This window comes from Schistocerca gregaria, chromosome 1 (assembly GCF_023897955.1).
Source record: "Schistocerca gregaria isolate iqSchGreg1 chromosome 1, iqSchGreg1.2, whole genome shotgun sequence".
Classification (NCBI taxonomy): Eukaryota; Metazoa; Arthropoda; class Insecta; order Orthoptera; family Acrididae; genus Schistocerca; species Schistocerca gregaria.
Window position 1 is genome coordinate 314366192 of NC_064920.1, and position 14668 is coordinate 314380859.

Consider the following 14668-nt stretch of genomic DNA (forward strand, 5'->3'; position numbering starts at 1 on the left):
GGGTAGATCTCATTTCTGAATATCGATTCTGGAAAGACTAAACATCGAGCTACAGCTGCCACAATCTCCTTACTTGACCGTAACGGTTTTCCATCCAGAAATTTATACAAATGAAATGGCTCTGAGCACTATGGGACTTAACATCTGAGGTCATCAGCTTCCTAGAACTTACAACTACTTAAACCTAACTAACCTAAGGACATCACACACATCCATGCCCGAGGCAGAACTCGAACCTGCGACCGCAACAGGCGCATGGCTCCGGACGCCTAGAAATTTATACAGATGCAGCGGACAGGCGCAAGTCACGATATCTTAAATGTGGTGAATAGGGTGGATGTGTCAGGACTTAGTACTACGAGTCCCTCGTTATGAAAGCACTTTTATTCTTGCAATCAAAGATGACATTCTTCATTTACATTTCAGGCCCGTTCTGATATTTGTATTCTTATCCAGTTGGTGCAAGAGACTTCCGCAGCCTACAGCAGTTAGTGTTTTGTTTCAGGGTTGTATTAGAGCATTCTTCGTCGTTCGCTTAACTTCGTACAGTCAATGTGAGCATTTTCAACACACCCCAAATTCAAGATATTTTTGCTTTCTTATGCTTTGATCGTCGTATTTGAGTATATCCGAATCTGACTGAGAATTATGAGTAAAGCTATTTCCCCATGGAAAACACCATGATATTCACTCAGTACCCAATGTAGTTACAAGAGAATTAGGAGTATCTGCAAAGAGAAATACATTGCCTATAGCAGTTACGAAAGGGATACGAATTTAACATTTCTCATAGAAAGAATAATATTATGGCTTCTGAAGAAAAATAGAGCCTTAACGCTGCAAAATATTGCACAATGATTACGTTTTAATAAAAAGAGTCACTGTTTAACCACTTAGTTTGTGGCGTGACATACCAACTTGTAAGTGACGTAGAAAATAAGTTAAATAAATATGAGATCATGCGTGATACAATACAAACAACATTACGCAACAATGTTCGGAAAGAAAGCAAAAAGATAGTTTTAGAAAGAAATGGGTACAGCTGTTTTGACATGTAGCTCAGACTCGTGGATAAGAAAGTGAGACAAAACGCATGTACAAGCCACTGAACTATAATTACTGAGAAAACGAAATGTTGCATTCTGCCGGTTCAGATAAAAAATTCAGACTTCAGAGGTGAGTTAGGAATTTATTAAAATAAGGTTTAATGAAACAAATGAGAGTAAAATGACTGGAATATTTTGATTGGGTACCAGGAATATGTGTAGCAAAAGAAGAAATGAACTGTGAAACACAAGGAAAACGAAATCACGAAAGACCACAGAGGAGATGGCTAGTTTGAAATGGATACTGGCAAGGAGTCTTTTTCTGTTTCGTTTCTGGCGTGAAGGGAGATATTCACTTCTCATCCATAACATTAAATCAGTGCACAGAATCAGTTAGCTCCTTTGTAAAATGGTCCAAAGACTGCAGAGAACTATTTTTCGTGTTTAAATTTAGTTACTACTGAACGGATAACAATTTAAACTCTTACATTGATCTGTGTTTGTATGTGACATACAAACGGCCATAGGGTAAGGGAAAAACGCAATAAACGAAAACGCAATACTTTGCAACAGCACCCTTTTTCCGCTTTAAGAGAACTGACTCAGCACACAGAACAGGAAAAAAAAAAAAAAAAAAAACACACACACACACACACACCACACACACACACACACACACACACACACACACACACACACACACACACACAGTCAACACCAATCCCCCATCACTCACAGAGTCATAGAGGCATAAATAAGGAACAGAAGTCTTTAGAACTCCCGAAACAATTTTCGTTCTACAGACACGAACAGCAAGATGGCGTAATGTTTTCGATTATTAGCAAGGTGCACAAGTTATGTTTTTCTATCTAAAAGTATCTGCAAGATGTCCAATGAACATGAGTACATACCACACTAAGTAACAACCTTATACAAAACCGTATCAACGGCGCTACCATAATCCCAACTGTATAACGCTCACATACATCAGTACACGTTTCTGTATTTGTTTACTGACAGCCACTCATACTGTTGCAGATTGTATACCTTGAAAAACAACAACAAGAAACAGAGAAAATATACCGGAAACAGCGGCAACAATCGTAAAAAACCGTGCCGTGTAAATACAGTATTATGAAACTATTCACAGCAAACAATATTTGTTACCAAACAGTGGACATAAAATAATGTGTAAATGTTTATAAGAACGCTATTTTTGCATGTTTTAGAGTCCTAGAACCTACTGATGACGGCGACACTGTCACTGAAACTACTTTGCTAATAAATAAATGAATAATAAAAATGTTTTGCATTAATGCAGACCCATAATCTCACGTTGTCGTATACAACGAATGATGCACATAGATTGCACAAAGCTATTGGTAATTAATTCTCTGCGTATAATGCGCCATACTCATTATTATCACACCCCAGTGACTTATGCAGTTTTATGCACTAATCACTGTGAAACGTAGGTGGCATTTCCCTTCGTTTCACTGCTCATCATAAGTTACTGTACGCGATGTGTTCTAGAAATACGTGGAGGAGTCTTTTGACCTACGTCTTGCACACCAATGTTCGAGCTGACATGTGGCAGAGCGACAGTTATGTTCCGAGGAGTTCTTCGAAGAGAGGCCTATCAGGACTGGGATGGTGATTTCAAAGCTGACCAGAAGTAGACCTATACGGAAGCATGTGCAGGGTTAAATGGTGAGATCGCATGACACTCTGTCGATTAAGGAACGCTTTGGTGTTATAATTTTCTGCACTGATTTCTGTCTACTTCAGTTATTTTAATGCCAGTAAAGTCAGTTATTTTAGTGACGTCTCGTGTGAAGCAGAACTCCTTGTTTTGTGAATGGGTTTGATCTTCTTACGCGTATGGGTGAGGATATCCACTCAATATCTCATCAGTTTACGTGGCCTCTCTCGGCGGTAAGCATGTCACCTACATCTTTAGTAGCTATCTGTCAAGCGTTACCCCGAGTGGTGAGAAATATGTACTAAACGACTGTTTTTCTTCGTGAAACTGAAGCCCACGTATACGAATATTTACACAATTACTTACTTTCATCTAAAATAAAGTTTTTGAATAACATACGCTCTTACCTGTTAATGTCACCATTGTTAGTAACCTTTCACATCCACTTGATAGACTTTGTAAACTTTTAATGTGCGAGTCAACCTTACATATCAGACTTGTTTAAAAAATGCTAGAAACTAAATCTGATCTCGTCCTCACCACTTATAATATATTATCAAAAGCTTACAACAGGTGGTGTTATGCGTAAGATAGCATTTAAGTGAACCTTGCTTTCCAAATGTCTTATATTAGTAGCTACGCAGCTAAGTATTTTAATTACTTGTAATGTTCAGGCCTACGAAGTAAGTCAGCTAGCAGTGGATCAACTGAGCATCTGCAGTCCATTTCTTTGATTCGGAATCAAGTCGCCTCTCCACGTGTGCTTATAATTTGCAGTATCCTGTTTTATTTGCTTTTCCGTATATTAATATAGATTTGCATGCCGTACAGATTACACTCACATGATTCGTACGAGTGGAATGATTGACACAAGAAGAATCCAGTCAAATTAGTATTTTAAGATGTAACACCGCACAATTCCTGCCAGCATTTTACAAATGGTTTAACCTGGCAAGATGTATCATATGATTGAAAAAAAAAAAAAACCAGTAATGTTACGACCGATCGTCTAGTTCACTCTACGTACGTTCTCGATATTTTCATCTGTGCAGATATATGATGCAGCATGTGCCAAGTGTCTGCTCAGCTCTACGTTTAAGGATACTATTCGTTGGTTCGTCTCTAATTCAGGCATTGCAGAGTGCGGTACTGCAGTTACTGATACAGTTTCGAAAAGGCTGCCCGTAATTGCATCACATGGATATATTCGGGAAATAATAAATGATATATTCAGGAAATAATAAATACTGATGTGGGCTATTTAACTCATTTCTGTCGAATGTTCGAAGTGCTATTTTCAACAAGCAGTTAATTTTGACAAGATAACAGTATATGTACTCTATTGAAAATTTCAAAGTGTAGCGACTGCAGTTTTCTGTTTACCTAAGATGTAACGCACAGGGTCCGCTTCAAACGCCGGTGGGGGCTTCGGCTTTGTTTCCTGTAGGAGATCGATGTACGGCGGTGGACGGTCTGACTGCGGCTTGCGGGAAGTGCCACCGTCTGGACAAAAATAAACGTGTATGTAACAGGAAACAGTCGGTGCAAAACATCCTCAAACATATTTATTCATACAAGCACACACGCAGCCGAATGTGCATGGAAGCATTGTATCTCTCCGCCGATTTTTATGTAAACTGTGGCGGTAAAAAAACTTTTCATGCACAGGCAACACAGAACACATTCACCCCATACATACGTACTACATACACTTTAAGGCAGAAAAAACGAAACACTTTAATGGAATTATCCGAGTGATGAGAATTTTTCCGGGTAGTATGGCCGTGGTCCGTGGAACTCTTAAATCGCTGACGTTTCGTCCAAGGCTACGTTTGACATCTTCGGAGGTGCTCCTGGTTGTGCTGAGTCAGTCGGAAAGACTCAGAATGACCAGGAACACCTCCGAAGATGTCAAACGTAGCCTTGACGAAACGTCAGGGATTGAAGTGTCCCATGGACCACGGCCGTACAACCCGGAAAAATTCTCAGCAGCTAAAACATCTGGTCGTGAAAGCCTTCATTGTTTAATTATCCGAGTGGTACAAAAATCGGTAGATGTGCAATACTTGTACAGACAAACAAATGATTATAGTTTCAGAACAATTGGGAGAGGAAGTCCTGACAAAACTCTTCCATCTGGTGAGCAAGATGTACGAGACAGGCGAAATACCCTCAGACTTCAAGAAGAATATAATAATTCCAATCCCAAAGAAAGCAGGTGTTGACAGATGTGAAAATTACCGAGCTATCAGTTTAATAAGTCACAGCTGCAAAATACTAACACGAATTATTTACAGGCGGATGGAAAAGCTGATAGAAGCCGACCTCGGGGAAGATCAATTTGGATTCCTGTAGGAATGTTGGATCACGTGAGTCAATACTGACCTTAAGACTTATCTTAGAAGAAAGATTAAGGAAAGGCAAACCTACGTTTCTAGCATTTGTAGACTTACAGAAAGCTTTTGACAATGTTGAATGTTCAAATTCTAAAGGTGGCAGGGATAAAATACAGGGAGCGAAAGGCTGTACAATTTGTACAGAAAACAGACGGCAGTTATAAGAGTCGAGGGACACGAAAGGGAAGCAGTAGTTGGGAAGGGAGTGAGACAGGGTTGTAGCCTCTCCCCGATGTTATTCAATCTGTATATTGAGCAAGCAGTAAAGGAAACAAAAGACAAATTTGGAGTTGCTATTAAAATCCAGGGAGAAGAAATAAAAACTTTGAGGTTCGCCGATGACATTGTAATTCTGTCAGAGACAGCAAAGGACTTGGAAGAACAGTTGAATGGAATGGACAGCGTCTTGAAAGGAGGATATAAGATGAACATCAACAAAAGCAAAACAAGGATAGTGGAATGTATTCGAATTAAGTCGGGTGATGCTGAGGGAATTAGATTAGGAAATGAGACACTTAATGTAGTAAAGGAGTTTTGCTATTTGGGGAGCAAAATAACTGATGATGGTCGAAGTAGAGGGGATATAAAATGTAGACTGGCAATGGCAAGGAAAGCGTTTCTGAAATTTGTTAACATCGAGTATAGATTTAAGTGTCAGGAAGTCACTTCTGTAAGTATTTTATGGAGTGTAGCCATGTATGGAAGTGAAACATGGACAATAAATAGTTTGGACAAGAAGAGAATAGAAGCTTTCGAAATGAGGTGCTACATAAGAATATTGAAGATTAGGTGGATATATCACGTAACTAATGAGGAGGTATTGAATAGGATTGGGGAGAAGAGAAGTTTGTGGCACAACTTGACTAGAAGAAGGGATCGGTTGGTAGGACATGTTCTGAGGCATCAAAGGGATCACAAATTTAGTATTGGAGGGTAGCGTGGAGGGTAAAAATCGTAGAGGGAGACCAAGAGATGAATACATTAAGCAGATTCAGAAGGATGTAGGTTGCAGTAGGTACAGGGAGATGAAGCAGCTTGCACGCGATAGAGTAGCAGGGAGAGCTGCATCAAACCAGTCTCAGGACTGAAGACCACAACAACAACAAGGATAATTTATTCAAGGGCAAGTGGTTCACAAACTGAGTGAGTCAATAACGCTTTGGTCCACCTCTGGCCCTCATGCAAGCAGTTGTTCAGCTTGGGATTGATTCATAGAGTTGTTGGATGTCCTCCTGCGAGGCGTCGTGCCAAATTCTGCCTAATTGCTGGCTTAGATCCCGAGTTGGTTGGAGAGCCCTGGTCATAATTTTCGAAACGTTCTCAATTGAGGAGAGGTCTGACAATCTTACTGGCAAGGTAGTGTTGGCAAGGACGAAGACAAGCAATAGAAACTCTCGTCCTGTGTGAGAGGACATTATTTTGCCGAAATGCAGACAAAGGATCACTCGCCATAAAGGGCAACAAAACAGGGCGTAGAATATCGTCGACGCACAGCTGTGCAATGAGCGTGCCGCTGATAACAACCAAAGGGGTTATTCTGTCCGAAGAAAAGGCAACCCAGACAATCTCTCCCGGTTGTTGGACTGTATGGTGGGCTAGAGTCAGTCCAGGTCGTCTCCATGTAACGTAACCTGGCTTTGAGTGTAAATTTGTCATCGTATGTGACTTAAAATGTGAGAAATTTTTCATACTGTCGATATGCTCGAACCTGTGGAAGCCATAACACTTGAATGTAAGATGTACCATATGTCAAAGTGCCCATGTGCAAAATCTAAATTTTGTTATTTATTTATAATTAAACGTTTCCCTGAGTCATAGCGACAACATGCAAAGGAAAAATTATTTGAAGTTTGTGTTGGCGAGGGCCCTCAGCTTAGGTAGTTCGTGCAGCAAGGTTGACCACCGTGCTGTGGTGGTGTAATGGTAGCATTTCTGCCTAACAAGCCGGCACGGTAACTCAGCGTGTTCGGTCAGAGGGTTAGTTGCCCCATGTAATAAAAAAAAACTGAAATAATTGATCAACTACGAACTGAAACGTCCGCAGCGAGCAGATACAACGAACGAAAACGAACGAAGTGAGACTAAAAATAAAAAAAAACAGCAAGAAGAACCGGGTTCGAATCCCAGCCATAGCACAAATTTTAACTCATTTGGTCTGCTTCATTATTTATTATTTATATTGACATGCTCAATACGTACTCGTTGATAAAGTAATAGAGTGGTGCTTCCTTATTTTTACTGTATTCTAGTTCATAATTCTAGTTCATAAAACACTGTACAAGCGTTAGGGTCGAATGGCTTCACATGTGGGTAGTGCTGCGTGCAAAAAGCACGGGCAAAGACGGAGTAGGAAGCAGTGGTGAGACGAGGCAGAGTCCTTACGGCAGGCGCACGTGTGCGAACGCGAGTGAGATCCGTCCTGGCGAAAATGTCAGGAGTACAGTTGTTAACGTGGGTGGCATGAAGACAAAGGAAGCGGGGTTGGATAATAGGAAAAGTCGCTCCGTAATGACGCAAATGGTCGGAGTGCAGGAATGTTTGATCATCAAGATGGCAACTTGACGTGTACTTAACCAAGGAGCTACGGCGTAGAAATGTACGAAGGCGTGTATGTAACAATGGCTACCAGTACAGAGACGTGAAGTCATTATCCTCTCGTCCTGTCCATCTCAACTACGGCCTCTCAACTCGTGAAGACGAAAGGCAAGGCAGAAAACTGGTGTTCAGTAACTTTCAGATACGGTCAGAAGCCGCCAGTCTGACATGTCAGTTTGTGATCACCATAGGAACAATACAAGGTAGACATTGATAGCGACTGGGTCAAATATCTCACGAAATAAGCATCAAACGAAAACCTACAAACTCATTTAGCCTGAAGGAGGAAACCAGATGGCGCTATGGTTGGCCCGCTAAATGGCTCTGCCATACGTCAAACGGATTTCAACTGCATTTTTTACAATAGGAACCCCCTTTTTTATTATATATTCGTGTACTACGTAAAGAAATATCAAAGTTTCAGTTGGACCACTCTTTTCGCTTTTTGATAGATTGCGCTGTAATAGTCAAAAACGTATATCTACATGGTATCACGTAACATTCCGCCAGTGCGGACGGTATTTGCTTCTTGACGTATTACCCGTGCTAAAATGGATCCTGGAAGTTATCATCCAAGTGTCCGGACCGTTAGCCGGATAGTTACGTTATTTAAGGCAACCGGATGTGTTCAGCCACGTGTGAAATGTCAACCACGACCTGCAACAAATAATGATGCCCAAGTAGGTGTTGTAGCTGCTGTCGCGGGTAATTCGCACATCAGTAGCAGACCAACTGCGAGCGTGTCGGGAATCTCAAAAACGTCGCTGTTGAGAATGCTACATCAATATCGACTGCACCCGTACTATATTTCTATGCACCAGGAATTGTATGGCGACGACTTTGAACGTCGTGTACAGGTCTTCCACTGGGCACAATAGAAATTACTGGACGAACACAGGTTTTTTTGCACGCGTTCTATTTAGCGACGAAGCGTCATTCACCAACAGCGGTAACGTAAGCCGGCATAATATGCACTATTGGGAAACGGAAAATCCACGATGGCTGCGACAAGTGGAACATCAGTGACCTTGGCGGGTTAATGTATGATACGGGATTATGGGAGGAAGAGGAATTGGTCCCCATTTTATCGATGGCAATCTAAATGGCGCAATGTATGCTAATTTCCTGCGTAATGTTCTACCGATGTTACTACAAAATGTTTCACTGCATGACAGAATGGCGAAGTACTTCCAACATGATGGATGTCCGGCACATAGCTCGCCTGCTGCTGAAGCGATGTTGAATAGCATATTTCACATGTGGACTGGTCGTCGCTACGGTCGCAGGTTCGAATCCTGCCTCGAGCATGGATGTGTGTGATGTCCTTAGGTTAGTTAGGTTTAAGTAGTTCTAAGTTGTAGGGGACTGATGACCACAGTAGTTAAGTCCCATAGTGTCCAGAGACATTTGAACCATTTGATTGGTCGTCGAAGCACCATGGCCCGCACGTTCACCGAATCTGACGTCCCCGGATTGTTTTCTGTGGGTAAAGTTGAAGGATATTTGCTATCGTGATCCACCGACAACGCCTGCCAACATGCGTGAGCTCATTGTCAATGCATGTGCGAACATTACGGAAGGCGAACTATTCGCTGTTGAGAGGAATGCCAAATCCATTGAAGCTGACGGAAATCATTTTGAGCATTTATTGCATTAATGTGGTATTTACAGGTAACCACACTGTAACAGCATGCGTTCTCAGAAATGATATGTTCACAAAGGTAGATATATCACATTGGAACAACCGAAATAAAATGCTCAAACGTACCTACGTTATGTGTTTCAATTTAAAAAAACCTACCTGTTAACAACTGTTCGTCTAAAATTGTGCGACTTATGTTTGTGACAATTACAGTGCCATCTATCACAAAGCGAAAAAAGTGGTCCAACTAAAACATTCATATTTCTTTGCGTACCATACGAATACGTAATAAAAAATCGGGATTCCTATTTAAAAAAACGCAGTTGATATCCATTTGACCTATGGCAGCGCCATCTAGCGGGCCAATCATAGTGCCATTTTGTTTCCCCCTTCAAGCTAGACAAGTTTCGTTCTTTGTAGTTTTTTCGTTTGACGCTTATTTCGTGAGATATTTGGCTCGGTCACGATCAATGGACCACCCAGTAAAGTTATTGTACCTTAAACACATATCCTCTTCTCCAAAGTAAATTAAGTTTAAATATCACAATAAATGGCAAAGTGGATTATTAGAACAGTAGAAAGACGAAATTACGATGTTAATGCTCCTTCAGAGTTAGTTATGCTAAGTGAATGATGACGACCTGAAGATAATGTGTCCTTCCCAAAAACCCTCCCCCCTCCTCCTCCTCCCCCTCCGTCTCATCCTCCCACACCCAGCAGAGAAATTCCTCGCCAATATAAGCATAATTTGAGTGACTAATTAATTAAATCGATCAGTTAACTAACTACTCCCCCCTCTGGAAAACCTCCCACCATCCCTCTCCCATCCCTCACATGGAAATTGTTGGGAGAAAGATACAGTGGCCTGAAATAGAAGTCACCTCCACATGTAATTGTAAAGTTTCGTCACCTGTACTGTAGGAGGACCACAGATCATCAATTGCATGACAGCGTCCCTGTGTAGTTCTTTCATATAAACAGTTTGATGCATTGTTTTTTTTCTGCTGTAACACACCCAAGCAGTGTATGATTACAGCCTTGTACATTGCCTTCTTTTTTTTTCACCAATACTTCAAGATCTGTGTGAGGCTCTAAACAGACATTAACATGACTTGATCCATTGGCTCTTACTGAAAGCTGGACATCACAGGGTATAAACTATGCTGATCCTACAACACACGAGATGGTTGAAATGAAAGACACAGGCAGCGTTTCTTTTTGACAAAAACGTGGAAGACATTATGACACATAGAAACTGGAAGAGTCTGCAGTATTGTGGGGTGATTCCAGACAGCTGCCCGAAGATGACTGATGACCTCTACACATTTTCTTAGTGACGTCGTAGCAAATGTCTAGATGTTCCATTTCAATTTATTCCTCATATTGCAGTCATCTGCGCGATCTCTGTTTCGTGGAGGCCATCTGCAGAAAGCACTGTTCCTGCTAAGACTCTTCTCATCCGATACAAGTGGCATAAGTCAATCATTATGTGGTAATCAACAGTGTACCAGGGTATCGATGGGATGGAAAAACACTGTCGATATATTGTCATATACACCTCACTTGATAGTGTGATCAATTTTAGCAATTTCACCATTTTTCCTATTATTTCAACACTGACCAATGACACAACAGCATGCTTCCCAATGTCTGCATCATTGCTAAACCACCCCTCCATTACTTTGTGTGTACCTTATAGAAGACTGCAAATGTTGATAGATGACTGTGCAGTATGTCCATTCATGGTTAATTCTCGAACATTTACATCAAAGTATACCACACGGTGCCCTACAGAATATCTAATTTTTTGTAGCACTTCGATTGTAGTATGTAATTTATTATTACAATTGCTCATCTTTCTGTGTGGATGGGAGCGACAAACACTCTCCCATTCTTAGGATAAAGTCTGAGATTAAACGATCTCCCAGCATTGTCTTTGACCAACCCTCCCTACGACACTGTCCTCGATTTAATTTGCAACTGATCAGAAGTAATGGGTTACTATACCTGCTACCTTTCATGTCTTGTGAAGGAAGAGAGTGGGCCACGTCCACAATTGCTGTTCAGCGAAGCCTGGTCTGTATTAATCTTACTCAAGTTCAAAAGATCTCTCCAGATGTGCACATATTGAAAAGTTTAGCACCCGTTATCGGTGTACGATGGAATGTTGTGATGATATAAAATACAGTTAAGAAGAAATGTTTGGCTTATGCATGCTGGACCTCCAGACAGATGTAGTGTGAAATATCTCACGTAAATCAACTGTGCTATAAATTCTAAAGTATTGTTCTAGTGTCAATACCAAGAAGGTATTGGTAAGAGAGAACATAAACACATGCACCAGGCTAAACAGTTCTTTATGTAAACATGCTGTAGTGCTAGAGCAGTGCAGTTTCCAACTAATTAGACGTGGCAACACTATCATTATTCCAATGTAAGACATGCATTCTCAGTGCATGCCATAAATTCTCCCAGCAAGTTCTCTATGGTAAACAATGGTGATAAACTGTAAAGTGATAAAACTTCTACCTTGCTCACCAAAGATATCATCGATTCTATGCAACATAAACACTACATAGTTTTCCAGAGGTATATGATGCCTGCTGTTTAAGAATTTCAAGCCAGACTATGATTCATAAATTGTGATATGTTCACAAAAGTCGTATAAAATGATCGTTGGCAGACAAAAATACGTACAAGGAAACAGTGACATCATTCTAGGAAATAGACACCACTATCAGTAGCCAGAGGATGTGCAACAGTCTTATTGCAGTTTACCATTGCCGTACTAACCCTCTTATTGCACTTAGAAAAAATAGTCAGATGCTAGGTTGTAATGCTCATGTGCAGGATAATATTGCCATTTTGCGTTGATGCCACATCTGCAGAGTGCCTCCTCTCTCCACTATTAAGGCCTGTATATGTAGCATCAGTCTACTGTCCTCCTCCAGAATACATAATTTTATTTATTTTATTCAGTATTCATTTCATGGTATTTTATCTAATTTTATATATTCTCAGTTAGTTTTCATGATTTTACTAGGTATTCAGTATTTTACATATTTAATAGCATTTCCCTCCATGTTTTACGTACATCACATCAATTTTTCGTGATAGTTCAAGGTTTTCCTCGAATTTTACCGATTGTAAGTCATATTCACATTTTTTCCACAGTTTTGCATATGGATATGGTCACATTTCACCATGTATTCTGAAATTGCTTGTAAATGTAGTGCAGCTGTCAACACCTAGATCAAATGCAATATTTTTCTGGGCAGATGGTGTAATATAGCACTGTACTTGAATGCACCGAGCCACATCCAACCATATATTCTACAGTTGCAATGAGTTTGCTCTGTTTTCGGTATGTCCGGGCACAGGTGATGGGTAGCTACTATGTCTCAGTTCTTCCATTGGTGTTTGTATTACAAAGACTCTATGTGCAAGGTAGTAATTTTATCGCTTTACAGGTTCTCACCATAGTTTATCACAGAGAAACTTGCAGGGAAAATATATGTCATGTGCTGGAAGTACTTTTCCTAGATTGTAATATTGACAACGTTGTAATTAGAGAAAAAGCACCACTCTGGCATTATAACATGTTTAAGTGCAGAACCATTCGGACTTGGGAAGGTGTCTATGTACCACAAACATTTCCCTTTTTTTGATACCTTCTTGGTACGGACACCAAACACAGGAGCAATACCTCAGAATTGATAGCACAGTTGATTTACATAAAATGTTTTGAACAATGTCCATCTGGAGCTCCATCACACATTAACCACACGTTTCTTCTTAGCCGTATTTTATATCATCACAACACTCTCATATCTACTATATATTGATAAGAGGTGCTAATCTGCTTAACATGCAGCCATCTGGGGAGATCTTGTGCACTTGGATGGGCATCATGAGTAAGACTGGTGTGAAATAGTATTTGTTGAACAGCAATTGCAGACATTGCTCGCTCTGTTCCTTCACAAGACATAGAATGTACTTCAGATGAGCTGTAAATTAAATCAAGGACAGTGTTGTAGTGAGGTTTGGTCAACGACAATGCAGTGAGGTCCTTCAATCACCAATTTTACCCTAAGAATGTGATAATGCTCTGTGTCTCCCAGCCACACAGGAAAAGATGGACGATTGTAATCATAAATTACACACTATGATCGAAGTGCTACAAATATATAGATGACCTAAACGCAAAGCCACTGTGTGGTATAATTTGATGTATAGGTTCGAGCATTAACCATGAATGGACATACTGCACAGATATCAATCTACATTCGCAATCTACTACATGATAAACATAAAGTAGTGGACGGGTGGTTTAGCAGTGATACAGAAATTGGGAAGCATGTTGTCATGTCATTGGTCAGCATTAAAATTGCAGAAAAACTGCGACAGTTACTAAAATGGATCGCACTATCAACTGTGGTGCTCATTACAGTATATAGATAGTTTCTTTTCTATACCATCTGTCCACTGATAAGCTGCCTATTACCAAATAATGCTTGACTGATGCCACTGGTTTGATATGGGGAAAGACTTAAAGGGAACAGCACATTCTTTGGATGGCCTGCATGAAACCATGATCATGGACATGGCTGCAGTATGACGAATCAATCGAACTGGACACCTATACATCTGCTGCCACGTCACTGTGGAATACGTATTTAAATAGAGGTCATCAGTCACCTTCAGGGGGTGTTTTGAATTGCCTCCCCCAATGCCACAAACTCTTCAAGTGCCCATATGTCACGATGTCTTCCACATTTTTGTGCGTCTTATTCCTACTGCCCTGTGCATTGTGGGAGCAGCATAGTTTACATCCTGAGATGAGTAGCTTTCACTGAGAGCCAATGGGTTGAGCCGTGGTAACATCAGTTTACCATCTGGCATAGACCTCGAAGTCGTGGAGGAAAAAACAAAATGATGGAAGTGTACAAAGCTGTAGTAATACTCTCCTTGGCTGTTTTACTGCATAAAAAATCAATGCATCAAACTGCTTATAAAAGAACAACACAGGACGCTCCCTTGTGATTAATAATCTGTGGAATGTGGGCCTCCTACTGTATAGGTAAGGAAAGTTATTGGGAGTTTGGGAGACAGACACGGATGATCCCTGAGAGATGTAGATTTCCTTCAGACTGCAGTAGCTGTATGTAGTGCAGAGACTCATTGCAATGCAGTAGCAAAATCCTTGTCCTTCTTCAAGTTCCTATATTACGTGTAGTCTTCCTAATTTTCCCAATAACAAAAACCATCCTATTGCTCATACTATCTT

The 14668-nt window shown here is 40.6% G+C and overlaps 1 protein-coding gene across 1 annotated transcript in view; it reads right to left on the bottom strand.

Annotated features, from left to right (window-relative positions):
* The window catches only part of LOC126343224 (uncharacterized), a 103024-nt gene that overhangs the window by 66606 nt on the left and 21750 nt on the right, over window positions 1-14668 (bottom strand). The window contains exon 3 of the mRNA XM_050001921.1: window positions 4132-4251. Within this exon, the coding sequence (XP_049857878.1) occupies window positions 4132-4251 (120 nt within the window). The remainder of the gene's footprint in view (window positions 1-4131; window positions 4252-14668) is intronic.